This window comes from Mustelus asterias, chromosome 2 (assembly GCF_964213995.1).
Source record: "Mustelus asterias chromosome 2, sMusAst1.hap1.1, whole genome shotgun sequence".
Classification (NCBI taxonomy): domain Eukaryota; kingdom Metazoa; phylum Chordata; class Chondrichthyes; order Carcharhiniformes; family Triakidae; genus Mustelus; species Mustelus asterias.
Genome location: NC_135802.1, coordinates 123,789,298 through 123,808,057, shown reverse-complemented (window position 1 = coordinate 123,808,057; position 18,760 = coordinate 123,789,298). Strand labels below are relative to the sequence as shown.

General features: G+C 47.4%; 1 protein-coding gene across 1 annotated transcript in view; it reads left to right on the top strand.

Moving 5' to 3' along the window:
- The window catches only part of phactr1 (phosphatase and actin regulator 1), a 550,549-nt gene that overhangs the window by 481,610 nt on the left and 50,179 nt on the right, over positions 1–18,760 (top strand). Inside the window, exon 9 of the mRNA XM_078200644.1 lies at positions 13,667–13,728. Coding sequence (XP_078056770.1) covers positions 13,667–13,728 — 62 coding nt within the window. The remainder of the gene's footprint in view (positions 1–13,666; positions 13,729–18,760) is intronic.

Below are 18,760 nucleotides of genomic sequence, written 5' to 3'. Positions count from 1 at the left end.
GGTTTGAGTTATAAGGAGAGGCTGGATAGACTGGGACTTTTTTCTCTGGAGCGTAGGAGGCTCAGGGATGATCTTATAGAGGTCTATAAAATAATGAGGGGCACAGATCAGCTGGATAGTCAATATCTTTTCCCAAAGGTAGGGGAGTCTAAAACTAGAGGGCATAGGGTGAAGGTGAGAGGGGAGAGATACAAAAGTGTCCAGAGGGGCAATTTTTTCACACAGAGGGTGGTGAGTGTCTGGAACAAGCTGCCAGAGATAGTAGTAGAGGCGGGTACAATTTTGTCTTTTAAAAAGCATTTAGACAGTTACATAGGTAAGACGGGTAGAGAGGGATATGGGCCAAATGCAGGCAATTGAGATTAGCTTCGGGGTTTAAAACAAAAGGGCGGCATGGACAAGTTGGGCCAAAGGGCCTGTTTCCATGCTGTAAACCTCTATGACTCTAGTCAAAGCTAGACAATCAAATGCACATGTGGGTAGACACAAAGTAGCATGGTATTCGAGGCAAGGTACTAACATGGATTGACGATTGGCTGTCAGACAGAAGGCAGAGAGTTGGGATAAAAGGTTCTTTCTCAGAATGGCAACCGGTGACAAGTGGTGTCCCGCAGGGTTCAGTGTTGGGGCCACAGCTGTTCTCTTTATATATTAACGATCTAGATGACGGGACTGGGAGCATTCTGGCCAAGTTTGCCGATGATACAAAGATAGGTGGAGGGGCAGGTAGTATTGAGGAGGTGGGGAGGCTGCAGAAAGATTTAGACAGTTTAGGAGAGTGGTCCAAGAAGTGGCTGATGAAATTCAACGTGGGCAAGTGCGAGGTCGTACACTTTGGAAAAAAGAATAGAGGCATGGACTATTTTCTAAACGGTGACAAAATTCATAATGCTAAAGTGCAAAGGGACTTGGGAGTCCTAGTCCAGGATTCTCTAAAGGTAAACTTGCAGGTTGAGTCCGTAATTAAGAAAGCAAATGTAATGCTGTCATTTATCTCAAGAGGCTTGGAATACAAAAGCAGGGATGTACTTCTGAGGCTTTATAAAGCACTGGTTAGGCCCCATTTGGAGTACTGTGAGCAATTTTGGGCCCCACACCTCAGGAAGGACATACTGGCACTGGAGCGGGTCCAGCGGAGATTCACACGGATGATCCCAGGAATGGTAGGCCTGACATACGATGAACGTCTGAGGATCGTGGGATTATATTCATTGGAGTTTAGGAGGTTGAGGGGAGATCTGATAGAAACTTACAAGATAATGAACGGCTTAGATAGGATGGACGTAGGGAAGTTGTTTCCATTAACAGGGGAGACTAGGACGCGGGGGCACAGCCTTAGAATAAAAGGGAGTCACTTTAGAACAGAGATGAGGAGAAATTTCTTCAGCCAGAGAGTGGTGGGTCTGTGGAATTCATTGCCACAGAGGGCTGTGGAGGCCGAGACGTTGAGCGTCTTCAAGACAGAAATTGATAAATTCTTGATTTCTCGAGGAATTAAGGGCTATGGGGAGAGAGCGGGTAAATGGAGTTGAAATCAACCATGATTGAATGGTGGAGTGGACTCGATGGGCCGAATGGCCTTACTTCCGCTCCTATGTCTTATGGTCTTATGGTCTTTGTGTTACATAAATACACTGTTTGACTTGTATACCACTGTGTCCATGATACAGTTTATCAAATGTGGCAAATATATTCCAGGAACCTCCAAGCTATTTTATCATTGCAATTCCAGCTAAACTAAACTCCACATATAGACTCAACTTTTCACCAAGTCGCTGGATAATCATTTGGTTGAAGAACCTGAGTCATTTTTATGTGCCCCCCTTAGTTGGGCCAAATTTAACGCCCCATTTCAATATCACTATGGCTGAGATTGGTCAAGGCAATACAGATCAATGTTCAAACCTGCAATTTAAGTCATGAAGGGGAGGGAAAGAAAAAGAGCCAAATAAAATTTGCCTGTGCAGCAGAGTGGTGGCATGGTGATTGACCCAGCGACAGTGAAAGAACGGCGATATATTTCCAAGTCAGGATGCTGTGTGGCTGAGAGGGAAACTACCAGGTGGTGGTGTTCCCATGCCTCTGCTACCCTTGTCCTTTTAAATGGCAGTGGTTGTGGGTTTGGAAGGTGCTACCTAAGAAGCCTGGTGTGTTTCTTCAGCGCGTCTTGTGGCTCGTACGTTTGTGGAAGGGATACCAATCAAGTGGTTTGCTTTGCCCTGCATGGTGTCAAGCTTCTTGAGGGATGTTGGAGCTACACTCATCCAGACATTGGGAGAGTATTCCATCACACTCCTCACTTGTGCCTTGTAGATGGTGAACAGGAAGCAGCAGTGGCCGTGTCTCCGCAGTGGAGTCCAGCCCTGTAACTCAGAGGGCTAAGGAAAAGAGGAGGAAGGCGGTATTAATCGGGGACTCGATGGTGAAGGGGACAGACAGGCGTTTCTGCGGAGGTAGGCGGGATTCTCGCATGGTGGTCTGCCTCCCTGGGGCCGGGATCCAGGATGTCGCTAGTCGCGTCCCGGAAATCCTGAGGTGGGAGGGAGAGGAGCCTGAGGTAGCGGTACATATTGGTACCACTGATGTGGGTAGGAAGGGAGAAGGGGTCATGAAAAGGGAGTACAGGGAATTAGGGAGACAGCTGAGAAAGAGGAAAGCAAAGGTAGTAATCTCAGGATTACTGCCTGTGCCACGGGAAGGTGAGGGCAGGAATGGAGTGAGGTGGAGGATGAATGTGTGGCTGAGGGACTGGTGCAGGGGGCAGGGATTCAGGTTCCTGGACCATTGGGACCTCTTTAGGGGCAGGGGTGATCTGTACACAAAAAACGGGTGGAACTTGAATCACACGGGGACCAATATCCTGGCCGGTAGGTTGGCTAAGGCTACTGGGGAGAATTTAAACTAGATAGGTTGGGGGGAGGGGAGCTAGAAGAGTTGACTAGGATCAAGGAACTAATTGATGGGGGGGAGGATGCAGGGCTAAGGGGAATTACAAAATTAATGGTAGAGGAGAGGGTGCAAGTGAATGAAGGCGCTAATTTAGATAAGGGAGTAGAGGGAGAGGGTGTTCGCGACTCATCAAAGCGGGTCCAGATAAAAGCTGGAATAAGGACACTTTGCCTGAATGCACGAAGCATTCGGAACAAGGTGAATGAGTTGATGGTGCAAATCAGCACAAGTGGGTACGATCTAGTGGCCATTACAGAAACGTGGCTGAAAGGTGACCAGGACTGGGAGATGAATATCCAGGGGTATCAGGCGTTTAGGAAGAATAGACAGGAAGGAAAAGGTGGTGGGGTCGCGCTATTAATAAGAGATAATATCAGGGTAGTACTGAGGGATGACATAGGCTCTGAGGAACAAAACGTGGAATCGTTATGGGTAGAGATGAGGAATAGTAGAGGGAGAAAGACACTAGTAGGTGTGGTATATAGGCCTCCAAATAATAATGTTGAGGTAGGGAGGGCTATAAACAAGCAGATAAGGGATGCGTGTAAAAACGGAACGGCAATAATCATGGGGGACTTCAACATGCACATTGACTGGCAGACTCAAGTCGGTAAGGGTGGAATGGAGGAAGAGTTCTTAGAATGCTGTCGGGATAGTTTCCTTGAACAGCATGTTACGGAACCGACGAGGGAACGAGCTATTTTGGATCTGGTATTGTGTAACGAGGTAGGTAGAATTAAGGATCTTATTGTGAAGGACCCTCTTGGGTCTAGTGACCACAATATGGTCGAATTTCTGATTCAGATGGAAGAGGAGAAAGTTTGGTCTCAAACCAGTGTCCTCTGTTTGAACAGAGGGAAATATGATAGGATGAGGGATGAATTGGCTAAGGTAGACTGGGAGAGCAGGCTGGCAGGTAGGATAGCTGAGGAACAGTGGAGGATTTTTAAGGAGATCCTTTTCAGTTCTCAGCAAAAATATATTCCAGCAAAAAACAAGGATTGTAAGAAAAGGGAGAACCAGCCGTGGATAACGAAGGAAATAAAGGAGAGTATTAAAATAAAAACAGCTGCGTACAGAGTGGCCAAAAATAGTGGAGAAACAAGTGATTGGGAAAAATTTAAGAAACAACAAAGAGAGACTAAGAAAGCGATAAAGAAAGGAAGGATAGACTATGAAGCTAGGCTAGCAATTAATATAAAAAATGATAGTAAAAGTTTTTATAAATATATAAAAAGGAATAGAGTGGCTAGAGTGAATGTTGGACCCTTGGAGGACGAGAGGGGGGAGTTAATAGTGGGAAATGAGGATATGGCTGAGTCTTTAAATACGTTTTTTGTGTCGGTCTTCACGGTGGAGGACACAAATAGTTTGCCAAATATTAACGATAGAGGGTTGGCAGCAGGAGAAATACTTAATACGATTAATGTTACCAGAGAGGCAGTGCTGGGTAGACTAATGGGACTGAAGGTGGACAAGTCCCCGGGTCCGGATGGAATGCATCCCAGGATATTGAAAGAAATGTCAGAGGTAATAGTGGATGCGTTAGTGATTATTTATCAAAACTCGTTGCATTCTGGGGTAGTGCCGGTTGATTGGAAAACGGCTAATGTTACGCCGCTGTTTAAAAAAGGAAGGAGACAAAAGGCGGGTAACTATAGGCCGGTCAGCTTAACGTCTGTAGTAGGGAAAATGCTGGAATCCATTATTAAAGAGGAGATAGCAGGGCATCTGGATAGAAATGGTTCGATCAATCAGACGCAGCATGGATTCATGAGGGGAAAGTCGTGCTTGACGAACATGTTGGATTTTTATGAAGATGTGACGAGGGCGGTTGATGGAGGAGAACCGGTGGATGCGGTGTTTTTGGATTTCCAAAAGGCGTTTGATAAGGTGCCCCATAAAAGGCTGCTGAAGAAGATTAGGGCACACGGAGTTGGGGGTAGTGTGTTAAAGTGGATTGGGGACTGGCTATCCGACAGGAAGCAAAGAGTCGGAATAAATGGGTGTTTTTCCAGTTGGAGGAAGGTAACTAGTGGCGTGCCGCAGGGATCGGTACTCGGGCCGCAACTGTTTACCATTTATATAGATGATCTGGAGGAGGGGACGGAGTGTAGGGTAACGAAGTTTGCAGACGACACAAAGATAAGTGGAAAAGTGAATCGTGTGGAGGACGGAGAAGACCTGCAGAGAGATTTGGACAGGCTGAGTGAGTGGGCGAGGATATGGCAAATGGAGTATAACGTTGAGAAATGCGAAGTTATACACTTTGGAGGAAATAATAACAAATGGGATTACTATCTCAATGGAAACAAATTAAAACATGCTACCGTGCAAAGGGACCTGGGGGTCCTTGTGCATGAGACGCAAAAGCCCAGTCTGCAGGTACAACAGGTGATCAAGAAGGCAAATGGGATGTTGACCTATATTGCGAGGGGGATAGAATATAAAAGCAGGGATGTCTTGATGCACCTGTACAGGGCATTGGTGAGGCCGCAGCTGGAATACTGTGTGCAGTATTGGTCCCCTTATATGAGGAAGGATATATTGGCATTGGAGGGAGTGCAGAGAAGGTTCACCAGGTTGATACCGGAGATGAGGGGTTTGGATTATGAGGAGAGGCTGAGGAGATTGGGTTTGTACTCGTTGGAGTTTAGAAGGATGAGGGGGGATCTTATGGAGACTTATAAGATAATGCGGAGGCTGGATAGGGTGGAGGCGGAGAGATTCTTTCCACTTAGTAAGGAAGTTAAAACTAGAGGACACAGCCTCAAAATAAAGGGGGGTCGGTTTAAGACAGAGTTGAGGAGGAACTTCTTCTCCCAGAGGGTGGTGAATCTCTGGAATTCTCTGCCCACTGAGGTGGTGGAGGCTACCTCGCTGAATATGTTTAAAGCGCGGATGGATGGATTCCTGATCGGTAAGGGAATTAAGGGTTATGGGGATCAGGCGGGTAAGTGGTACTGATCCACGTCAGATCAGCCATGATCTTATTGAATGGCGGGGCAGGCTCGAGGGGCTAGATGGCCTACTCCTGCTCCTATTTCTTATGTTCTTATGTTCTTATGAATCAGGAGGTGAATTACTCGTCATAAAGGTAGAGGCAGTGGGTTTGGAAGGTGCTGTTGAAGAGTTATTTGTTACAGGATTCGTAGCCTCTGATCTTCTCTGGTAGCCTTATAGGGTACAGAAAAGATTTACCAGGATGTTGCCTCGTATGGAGGGCATTAGCTATGAGGAGATGTTGGAGAAACTTTTGTTTGTTCTCACTGGAATGACGGAGGTTGAGGGGCGACCTGATAGAAGTCTACAAGGTTATGAGGGGCATGGACAGAGTGGATAGTCAGAAGCTTTTTCCCAGGGTGGAAGAGTCAATTGCGAGGGGGCATAGGTTTATCGTGCGAGGGGCAAGGTTTAAAGAAGATGATGAGGCAACTATTTTACACAGAGGGTGGTGGGTGCCTGGAACTTGCTGCCGGGGGAGGTAGTGGAAACAGATACAATAGTGAGTTTTAACGGACGTCAGGACAAATACATGAATAGGATAGGAATAGAGGGATATGGTCTCCGAAAGGGTAGGGGATTTTAGTTCAGTCGGGCAGCATGGTCGGTGCAGGCTTGGAGGGCTGAAGGACCTGTTCCTGTGTTACATAGAAGAATATGTTACATAGAAGAAATACAGCACAAACAGGCCCTTCGGCCCACAAGTTGGGCCAGTCATGTCCCTAGCTACCTAGGCTTATATATATATAACTCTCAATCCTATTAAGTTCCATGTACTCATCCAGAAGTCTCTTAAAAGACCCTATCGAGTTTGCCTCCACCACCACTGACGGCAGCCGATTCCGCTCACCCACCACCCTTTGAGTGAAAAACTTACCCCTGACATCTCCTCTGTACCTACTCCCCAGCACCTTAAACCTGTGTCTTCTCGTAGCAGCAATTTCAGCCCTGGGAAAAAGCCTCCGAGAATCCACCCGATCTATACCTCTCAGCATCTTGTACACCTCTATCAGGTCACCTCTCATCCTTCGTCTCTCCAAGGAGAAAAGACCGAGCTCCCTCAACCTATCCTCATAAGGCATGCCAACCAATCCAGGCAACATCCTTGTAAATCTTCTCCACACCCTTTCAATAATTTCCACATCCCTCCTGTAATGAGGCGACCAGAACTGAGCACAGTACTCTAAGTGGGGTCTGACAAGGCTCTACACTGCTAAGAGTCTTACCCTTGATATTATACTCCTTCATCCCATTTGACCTGCCAAAATGGACCACTAACACTTATCCAGGTTGAAGTCCACCTGCCACTTCTCCGCCCAGTCTTGCATCCTATCTATGTCACGCTGCAGCTTCTGACATCCCTCCAAACTATCCACAACACCACCAACCTTCGTGTCGTCGGCAAACTTACCAACCCATCCCTCCACTTCCTCATCCAGGTCATTTATGAAAATGACAAACATCAAGGGTCCCAGAACAGATCCCTGGGGCACTCCACTGGTGACCGACCTCCATTCAGAAAAAGACCCATCTACAACCACTCTCTGCCTTCTGTAGGCAAGCCAGTTCTGGATCCACAAGGCAACAGCCCCTTGGATCCCATGCCCTCTCACTTTCTTGAGAAGTCTTGCATGGGGGACCTTATCGAATGTCTTGCTGAAGTCCATGTAAACCACATCTACCGCTTTTCCTTCGTCAATGTGTTTAGTCACATTTTCAAAGAACTCCACCAGGCTCGTAAGGCACGATTTGCCTTTGACAAAGCCGTGCTGATTACTTTTGAGCATACTAAACTTCTCTAAATGTTCATAAATCCTGTCCCTCAGGATCTTCTCCATCAACTTACCAACCACTGAGGGGAGACTCACCGGTCGGTAATTTCCTGGGCTATCCCTATTCCCTTTCTTGAATATAGGAACCACATCCGCAATCCTCCAATCCTCTGGAACCTCTCCCGTCTCCATCGACAACACAAAGATCATTGCCAGAGGCTCTGCAATCTCTTCCCTCACCTCCCACAGTACCCTGGGGTACATCCCATCCGGTCCCGGCGACTTATCTATCTTGATGCTATTCAAAATTTCCAACACATCCTCTTTCTTAATGTCCACATACTCAATCTTTTCAGTCTGCCGCAATCCTGTAGTACAACCACCCAGGTCTTTTTCCACCGTGAATACCAAGGTAAAGTATTCATTAAGCACCTCTGCAATTTCTTCCGGTTCTGTACAGACTTTCTCACCTTCACATTTTATAGGTCCTATTCCGTCACATCTCATGCTTTACTCTTCACATATTTATAGAACGCCTTAGGGTTCTCCTTCATCTTACCTGCCAAGGCCTTCTCGTGACCCCCTTCTGGCTCTCCTAATTTCTTTCTTAAGTCCCTTCCGACAAGCAATATACTCATCTAGATCCCTATCATCGCCTAGCTCTCTGAACCCTTTGTACGCTTTCCTTTTCTTTTTGACTAGGTTCAGCGCAGCTTTCGTGCACCACGGTTCCCGTAACCTACCAAAACCTCCCTATCTCATCGGAACATTATCATGCAGAACTCCAGACAAACATTCCTTGAAAATCTGCCACCTTACTTAGGTACTTTTCCTCGAGAATACCTCCTTCCAATTTACACCTCTAATCTCCTGCCTGATATAGAACATAGAACATTGCAGTGCAGTACAGGCCCTTCGGCCCTCGATGTTGTGCCGACCAGTGAAACCAATCTAAAGCCCCTCTATTTCTTCATATTTCCCCTTACTCCAGATAAACACTTTCCTAGCTTGCCTGATCCTATCTCTTTCCAATGCTAGCGTAAAGGAGATGGAGTTATGATCACTATCCCCAAGATGCTCCCCCACTGAGAGATCTGACACCTGTCCAGGCTCATTAGCCAGTACCAGATTGAGTACAGCCTCTCCTCTTGTAGGCTTATCCACATGCTGTGTCAGGAAACCCTCCTGAACACACCTAACAAACTCCTCCCCATCCAAACCCCTTCCCCTCGGGATATTCCAATCAATGTTTGGGAAATTAAAGTCTCCCATCACGACAACCCTGTTATTACTACATCTCTCCAGGATCTGTTTCCCTATCTGCTCCTCAACATCCCTGTTACTATTGGGCGGCCTGTAGAAAACACCCAGCAAAGTTATCGACCCCTTCTCGTTCCGGACTTCCATCCACAGAGACTCCGTAGACAATCCCTACACGGCTTCCACCTTCTCTACAGCTGTGACACTATCCCTGATCAGCAGTGCCATTCCCCCCCACCCCCGCTCTTTTGCCTCCCTCTCTGTCCTTCCTGAAACATCTGAAACCCAGCACCTGAAGTATCCAGTCCTGCCCGTGTCCCCAAGTCTCCGTAATTGCCACCACATCACACTTCCAAGCATCAATCCACACTCTTAGCTCATCCACTTTATTCACTACACTCCTGGCGTTAAAATAGACACATTTCAAACCTTTGGTCTGAGCTCTCCCCTTCTCCATCACCCGTCTATTCTCCCTCTTACACTGTCTACAGTCCTTTTCTATTTGCGGGCTAACCTCCTCGCTCTCAGTCACCTCATCACGATTCCCTCCCCCCAACCTTTCTAGTTTAAAGTCTCCCCAGTAGCCTTAGCCAACCTTCCTGCCAGGATATTGGTCCCCCTGGGATTCAAGTGCCACCCGTCTTTTTTGTACAGGTCACACCTGCCCCTAAAGAGGTTCCAATGATGCAGGAAACTGAATCCCTGCCCCTTGCTCCAGTCCCTCAGCCACGCATTCATCCTCCACCTCACTCCATTCCTGCTCTCACTTTCCCGTGGCACAGGCAGCAATCCTGAGATTACTACCTTTGCGTTCCTCCTTCCCAACTGTCTACCTAACTCCCTATATTCTCTTTTCATGACCCCTTCCCTCTTCCTACCTATGTCAGCGGTACTAATATGTACCACAACCTCTGGCTCCTCTCCCTCCCACCTCAGGATTTCTGGGACGCGATCAGAGACATCCCGGATCCCGGCACCAGGGAGGCAGACCACCATCCGAGACTCCCGTCTGCCTCCGCATAAACGCCTGTCCGACCCCCTTACTGTTGAGTCTCCGATTAATACTGCCTTCCTCCTCCTTTCCTTAGCCCTCTGAGTTACAGGGCCGGACTCTGCTCCAGAGACACGGCCACTGCTGCTTCCCCCAGGTGGGCTGTCCCCCCCAACAGTTCTCAGACTGGAGTACTTATTGTGAAGGGGCACATCCACCAGGGTGCTCTCTATCACCCGAGCTTTCCCCTTCCTGGACGTTACCCACTTGTCTGCCTCCCGTGGCCCTGGTGTGACCACCTGCTGATAGCTCCTGTCTATCACCTCCTCATTTTCTCTAACCAGACGAAGATCCTTGAGCTGCAGTTCCAGTTCTCTAACACGGTCCCTTAGGAACCGCAGCTCGACACACCCATCACAGATATGGACGTCTGGGAGGCCAAGAGCCTCCAAGACCTCCCACATCCCACACTATGCTGTAATTTTCTTTGTTCTTTGTATATGGCTAGCCCAGTTGAGTTTCTGGTCAATAGTAAGGATGTTGGTAATGGATCATTCAGTGATGGTAATACCATTGAATGTCAAGTGGTGATGGTTAGATTCTCTCTTGCTGGAGATGGTCTTTGCCTGGCGTGAATGCTACTTGTTACTTGTCAGCTTATGCCTGGATATTGTCCAGGTCTTACTGCAGTTAGACATTGACTGCTTCAGTATCTGAGGAGTCATGAATGGTTTTGAACATTGTGCAGTCATCAGTGAACATCCCCACTTCTGACCTTATGATGGATGGAAAGGATGGATGAAGCAGCTGAAGATGGTTGGGCTTAGGACACTATCCTGAGGAGCTCCTGCGGCGATGTCCTGGAGCTAAGATGACTGACCTCCAACCACCACAACCATCTTCCTTTGTGCTAGGTATCCAACCAACAGATGATTTTCCCCCTGATTCATATTGACTCCAGCTTTGCTCAGGATCCTTTGTGTCATACCTGCTAAGAGGAGCAGTCACTCTTGCCTCACCTCTGGAGTTCAGCTCTTTTATCCATGTTATAACCAAGGCTGTAATGAGGTAAGGAGCTGAGTGACACTGACAGAACCTAAATTGAGTGTCAGTGATCAGGTTATTGCTAAACAAATGCCACTTAGCAATAGCACCATTGATCATCCCTTCCACCACTTTACTGATGATTGAGGGACTGATGGGGTAGTATTTGGCTTGGTAAGATTGCCCAGTTTCTTGTGCACAGGATATATCTGGGCAATTTTCCACATTGCTGAGTAGATACCAATGTTGTAGCTGTACTGGAACAGCTTGGCTAGGGGTGCGGCAAGTTCTGGAGCACCATTGCCAGGCTCCATAGCCTCTGCAGTAACTTATGTCTTCAGCTGTTTCTTGATATCATGTGAAGGGAACCGAAATGGCTGAATACTGTCATCTGTGATGTTGGGGACCTTGGGAGGAAGCCAAGATGGATCATCCACTTGGCACTTCTGGCTGAAGATCATTGCAAATGCTTCAGCCTTATCTTTTGCACTGATGTGCTGGGATCCGCTATCATTGAGGATGGGGTTATTAGTGGAGCCTGCTCCTCCACTGAGCTGACAATTTTTAGTATTCTTTGCACAAATTGGCTGTAACATTTCCTATACTGCAGCAGTAACTACACTTCAATAGCACTCCATTGGTCATAAAATGCTTTGTGGCACGCTGTGGTCATGAAAGGTGCTGTAAAAATATAAGTCTTTCTTTCCCCTGATGGACCTCCAAACTCCTTTGGCCTCCTTGGCAAAGTCCAGCACTACTCCTTCAAGAGTCCAAAAAGCTACTGTCAACTCCACCAATAACAATAAGCTCACCGCAAAAGAAAATCAAAAGTTGAATGGTAATTCCTTTAAATAGTCAGGGGAGGAATGGAGGCACCCCTTGTACTGATGATGAGAGGATATTAACAAGAGTGCAGAAATTGACAACTGTCGATGGAGCACTAACTCAGATTGGCATCATGATTCCTGCCATTCACCTTGATTCCAGAAGACACAATGCACACCCAACTTTACAGTCAGGGAGTACCACATGAATTGCAGCAGAAGCAGTCCAGCCAATACTTTTGAAGTTTCGGGCTTTGCTAGCAAGAGGCGCTGCAAAGTCAAATTTTGCAGCCATAAACTTTACTTGCCTAAAGTTGAATTTATATGGAATTTGCATATGCAGGTCTGTGTCTCAATCTTCAGGCTCCACTTTATGAATGCAGAGATTGGAATGAGCAAGTTAACTTATTAAAGATTCAGAGGACTATTCTCCGACCTTGCCACGCCTGGCACAGATTGAGCGATCTCAGAGAATAATGTGCAAGCCTCAAAATATGTTTTGTGCCGAACACCAGTTTGCCATCTTCCCTGCCCCTTTCTGATGTCACAAACGGGATCACGCCCAGAATGGATGCAAATCTGATTAGCATATTTAAAGTAGCATTTGAATATGCATAGTCTGTTCGACTCCCAGCGCACAGGATTCTTTGGCCTTCGGGTGCAGTGTGATAGCATCAAGAATCACTACTGGCCTCCACGAGTGCAGACCTGGCGTGATGGCCATGCTGGGAGTCTCAGAGGCCATTGACGCCCTTAGGTGGTCGGGGCATGGCAGAGCAATACCCACCGGACACCCTGACATTGGCCACCAGGCACCCCAGTACTGGCTACTAGGCTTCCCAGCAGTGACCATCAGACACCCCAGCAGTGCCAATTGGGCACCACCAGGGCAATGCCTGGTGAGGCCTGAGCGGGGGCTATGACGGGGGTGGCAATGGGGAGGAGGATTGTGGGGGGGAGGGCGTCATGTCAGGGGTCACAATGGGGAGGCATGTTGTGGTCAGGCAGAAGGACCCATCTGAAGGGCCCTGATGCCCGGTGCCGGCAACCTGTGTTGGGGATGGGGTGGGGGAGCATGCCGCAGATGAGGGGGTGTCCTCACGTCCGGGGGCGAGGGAGAGGGTCTCCCAATGTACTGAAAATTTAGGGCGCTCTTGCAAAATGGCACCTGAGCATTCTGAATCCAGGCTCACCTGCGTATTTATCACCCCCAACCACCACCACCACAGTACTGGTGCAAAGTTCCCAATTCTCCAAAAAAGTGATTGAGTCTGGGAAGATTGCGGTGTGGAGTGCGCCTGAGAGACTGGTGCAGCTTGCTCTGTTAATCCCACCGTTATGACACTTAATCGTTTTTTGGAAGAATATCACCCAAAGATAATGCCAAGCTGGCTACAGTTCCTTGCCTAAGCACAAACATCTATCATTTTCTGTCAGTTGTGCATTAGACTGTATGAAATGCCAAGAATTTATTTGCAATGTTAGATGGCAATTTTTGAAAAGGAGAGATTGATATTCTTTGAAACCACTTAACAACCAATTAGCCACCAATAATATAGAGGCATCCACCCTCCTCAATCGGAAGGTTCCACCTCGGGGAGTTGCTGGTCAATTGGAGGTCCCCCAAAGCCACCTCCGCCACTGGCATAATTGCAGTGGGCGCAGAGGAAGCAACGGGGAAGCCACCCTTGGATTTAATGAGCTCCCTGCTTTCAAACCCAACACTAGGGGAGCATGAAATCGGCCCCATATTTGCAGCATGTTTCGCCATTCAGCAAGTATGTTTTGCACTTGTTGAAGATTTTATTGATTTATCTCTTTAGCAAGAAATGAGCAAGAAGAAGAAGAGGAAAAGCGAGAAATTAAAAGACGGCTGACACGAAAGGTAAGTGTCAGAAATTTGATTTGGGTCAGGCTAATGGAATGCTATCCTTTATTACAAGTAGAATTGAATGTAAAAGTAAGGATGTTATGCTTCAGTTACGCAGGACATGGTGACACAGGACAGGGCCAGAAAGCATTGCTGCCTCACAGCACCAGGGATCTGGGTTTGATTCCAGCTTTGTGTCACCATCTGTATGGAGTTTGCATTGTTTCCTCCGGGTGCTCCAGTTTCTTCCCACAGTCCAAAAATGTACAGGTTAGGTGGATTAAGCCATGCTAAATTGTTGCTTAATGTCTAATGCTATGTAGGTTAGGTATATTAGTCATGGTAAATGCAGGGGGATACAGCAGGCTGGGGGTGTGGGGCGGTGGGGCGGGCTGCTGGGTAAGATGGTGGGGGTGCCTGGGTAAGATGCTCTTTTGGAGAGTTGGTACAGACTCCGGGGCAGTGCCAGATTTAGACTTGGTGAGGCCCTAAGCTGTATAAAGCTTGGAGGCCCCTTGTTAAAAAGTTACACCAAAAGGTCTCACAAAGGTGCGTACCAAAACAGGACCTTGGGTCGCCACAAAAAATTGGAAACATAATTATGCCTTTTAATTATTTAATAGCAAGGTATTTAAAGTGGAAAATACAAATTATTTTCAAATGAATGCATTTACTGATTACATATTTATCATTTGGCTGGCTTGATCTCTCTCATAGATTTTGGTAAATTTGATAATATTTTGAGTTGCTCTTCAAGCTGGTGCTTTGTTTTTCTTTTCTGGTATCCGCTCTTAAATGTTCTCTTCATTGTATACCTTCTGAAATTTTGTGAGGCCCCTGCAGATTGTGAGGCCCTAAGCTGTAGCTTGTTTAGCTTATGCCTAAATCCGGCACTGCTCAAGGGAAAGGGTGGACAGAGGCATATGATTGGGGAAAGGGTTTGAAAGAAAACAGGAGCATAAGGAAGAGATAGTCCTGAAGTTGTGTGCACCATGTAGTCAGGGCCAGAAAGCAGAGACAGTCCTGGAGCAATGTCAACCCTAGTGCCAGTCCAGAGAGGGGGAGGGCCTCGCCATTCTGTCAGTTCTGCACAACATGGTGTGCATGGCGTAGTCAGTTCCTCTCATATTTCAGTCCTGGGGATTGGTGGTTTCTCGATGAACCACAGATGGCACAGTCAGTCAGGGGAAGCATAAGCAGACTGTAAATGGGGAACTGATAACTGTAAGTGCCTGCATGATGGTCTCATGGGGGTATCTTGTTCGGTCACTGTGCATTGGGCCTCAAGATGGGGAGGGGTCAGGTTGAATATTGTACTGTGTTGTCACTACTCATGGTGTGTTCTGCTTAGACACCATTAAACATGTAGTTATCTTGAGGTAATTATTTACTTTACTGAACTCTACATGCATATTTGCAATACAGGATATGGGTAAGGAGAGGACGCCATGACATGTCCTGACATATTGCTGACCAAATCTATACTGCTCTGATCTCTAAGTCAAATGCCTTCTTATATCACCGATGTGCCATAATATGCAGAGTCCCAGGTTATCCTTGAAAGTACTGGCTCCTTCTACTACACCTCCGTCCATGACTTCCCTGCCTATAAGTGAACACGAGTTACTTACACTTTAATTCAAGTCACTGTGTTGTCAAAAGGCTTATGTACTTTGCTTCAGTGTTGCAACTGTAACTACTCTAAATTATTTCATGATTAACATTACAACATTAACAGTATGTAATAATAGAGTTCATACTAGCTTGTCTCCCCTCCTTCCAGCCTTTGAAATCAGGGTTTCAGGTGGTCTTGAGGTCATGTATCCCTGTCATATCTCACTTGCTGTCTGGTTGTAGCTAGGTGCAGGCCTAGCTTCATGTGACTCCTCCATTGATGGAATTGCACCATGACTGGTCAGTTGGGTTGCTGCGGCATTGGTTTGGTGATATGAGTGGTGGTCATTCTTGCTGGGTGTACAGAATTGGTATCCTTCCCGCTGTTCATAGCATCCTCTTTTTATGTCTTTTCTGGCATCTGGAAGCCTTCTGGGTTTGAGGGGGAGCAGTCCTGTGGAAAGGAAGAAGATTGTAGGGGTGTCCCACCTCTGCTGAGATGTGTTTGTGTTGGGCTGCTACCTGCTTCCAATGGACTCTATGGTGTCATCACACTGGCTGGCAGTTGTTGTATCTATGTATTGGTTGTCATCTCAACGAACTTCACCATGGGCACTCGTGGAGACAGAGGCTCTGCTAGAAGTTGTTCTGCCTTTGGTATTTCCTCCATTGGGGTGGGGTGGTAACCTCTTGTCCTGTGGGATGGTTTGGCCCTTTGTTCAGTTCCTGAAAATGTGAAGAATAGACCTGCTCGGTGAACAGGGAAGAAAGGTTACAAAGAAAATCAACATTGGGTTGCTGCTTTGTGATTGGGCGTTCAGGTTTCTGGCGGCTTGGGGACTGTAGCTGTCTCCACATCTTCAGCCAGTTGAAGAAGGTCGAGGACGATGCAGGCACTGGAGTGAAAGGGGTTAATTTCATACAATATGCATATATTGTGTTCTGTTTTTCACCATACCTTAACAGCTCTTGAATTATTCCAATGACCAGGAGTCAGTCTCTTTCTGCACCGTAGAATGGGGTGTCTGCCTTGGAGCCACAGTTCTTTACCCTGGTGCCAAAATCTGACTTCAAATTGGTTAGATGCCCGATAACGGCATTCCAGAAGGAGGAGCCACCTCATTGGATGTTGCCCAGAAAGAAGGGTTGTGTGTCCTCTAGGTTGGGTGCCCCATAAAGGTGCTGGGGTTTTGGCCAGTGCTGTGTCTCCTCAGCTTGAAGATTAAAATATCTGTGAAAGGTTGTTTACTGTCCTATTGGCTAAAGAAATGTGGCCCCAAGGTCCGAACCACAGATACCCCATTCTACATTGAGAGGGAGTCCAACTTTTGGTCATTGAAATCATTATTGATAGACTGTCCTTAACTCTGGACCTACAATGCCTGGTCCAGGCTGTGAATGGTAGTCATGATGTGGAGATGCCGGCGTTGGACTGGGGTAAACACAGTAACACGTCTCACAACACCAGGTTAAAGTCCAACAGGTTTATTTGGTAGCAAAAGCCACAAGCTTTCGGAGCCTTAAGCCCCTTCTTCAGGTGAGTGGGAATTCTGTTCACAAACAGGGCATATAAAGACACAAACTCAATTTACAGAATAATGGTTGGAATGCGAATACTTACAGCAAATCAAGTCTTTAAGATACAAACAATGTGAGTGGAGGGAGCATTAGGACAGGTTAAAGAGATATGTATTGTCTCCAGACAGGACAGCCAGTGAGACTCTGAAGGTCCAGGCAAGCTGTGGGGATTACAGATAGTGTGACATGAACCCAAGATCCCGGTTGAGGCCGTCCTCGTGTGTGCGGAATTTGGCTATCAGTTTCTGCTCAGCGACTCTGCGCCGTCGAGTGTCGTGAAGGCTGCCTTGGAGAACGCTTACCCGAATTTCAGAGGCCGAATGTCCGTGACCGCTGAAGTGCTCCCCAACAGGAAGAGAACTTTCTTGCCTGGTGATTGTCGAGCGGTGTTCATTCATCCGTTGTCGCAGCGTCTGCATGGTTTCCCCAATGTACCATGCCTCGGGACATCCTTTCCTGCAATGTATCAGGTAGACAACATTGGCCGAGTTGCAAGAGTATGTACTGTGTACCTGGTGGATGGTGTTCTCACGTGAGATGATGGCATCTGTGTCGATGATCCTGCGCGTCTTACAGAGGTTGCTGTGGCAGGGTTGTGTGGTGTCGTGGTCACTGTTCTCCTGAAAGCTGGGTAGTTTGCTGCGGACAATGGTCTGTTTGAGGTTGTGCAGTTGTTTGAAGACAAGAAGTGGGGGTGTGGGGATGGCCTTGGCGAGATATTCGTCTTCATCAATGACATGTTAAAGGCCCCGGAGGAGATGCCGTAGCTTCTCCGCTCCGGGGAAGTACTGGACGACGAAGGGTACTCTGTCTACCGTGTCCCATGTTTGTCTTCTGAGGAGGTCGGTGCGGTTTTTCGCTGTGGCGCGTCGGAACTGTCGATCGATGAGTTGAGCGCCATATCCTGTTCTTATGATGGCATCTTTCAGCGTCTGGAGGTGTCTGTTGCGATCCTCCTCATCTGAGCAGATCCTGTGTATACGGAGGGTTTGTCCGTAGGGATGGCTTCTTTAACGTGTTTGGGGTGGAAGCTGGAGAAGTGGAGCATCGTGAGGTTATCCGTGGGCTTGCGGTATAGTGAGGTGCTGAGGTGACCGTCCTTAATGGAGATGCGTGTGTCCAAGAATGCAACCGATTCCGGAGAGTAGTCCATGGTGAGTCTGATGGTGGGATGGAACTTGTTGATGTCATCATAGAGTTGTTTCAGTGATTGTTCACCATGAGTCCAAAGGAAGAAAATGTCATCGATGTATCTAGTGTATACCATCAGTTGAAGGTCCTGTGCGGTGAAGAAGTCTTGTTCGAACCTGTGCATGAAGATGTTGGCATATTGAGGTGCGCATTTGGTCCCCATGACTGTTCCGTGTGTCTGGATGAAGAACTGGTTGTTGAAGGTGAAGACATTGTGGTCCAGGATGAAGCGAATAAGTTGCAAAATTGCATCTGGAAACTGGCAGTTGTCGGCGCTGAGCACTGAGGCCCATGCAGCAATGCCATCATCATGGCGGATGCTGGTGTAGGGTGGATGCTGGTGTAGAGTGGATGCTGGTGTAGTGAGCTTTTGTCGTGACATTAAGGAATTCCTACAGAAACTAGGCACACATGGAACAGTTGAACCAGGAGCTCTCCTTGTCACAATGGATGCCTCGGCACTCTACACCAGCATCCCCCACGCTGATGGCATTGCTGCAAAAGCCTCAGTGCTCAGCACCGACAACTGCCAGTTTCCAGATGCAATTTTACAACTCATCCGCTTCTCCTGGACCACAATGTCTTCACCTTCAACAACCAGTTCTTCATCCAGACACACGGAACAACCATGGGGACCAAATTCGCACCTCAATATGCCAACATC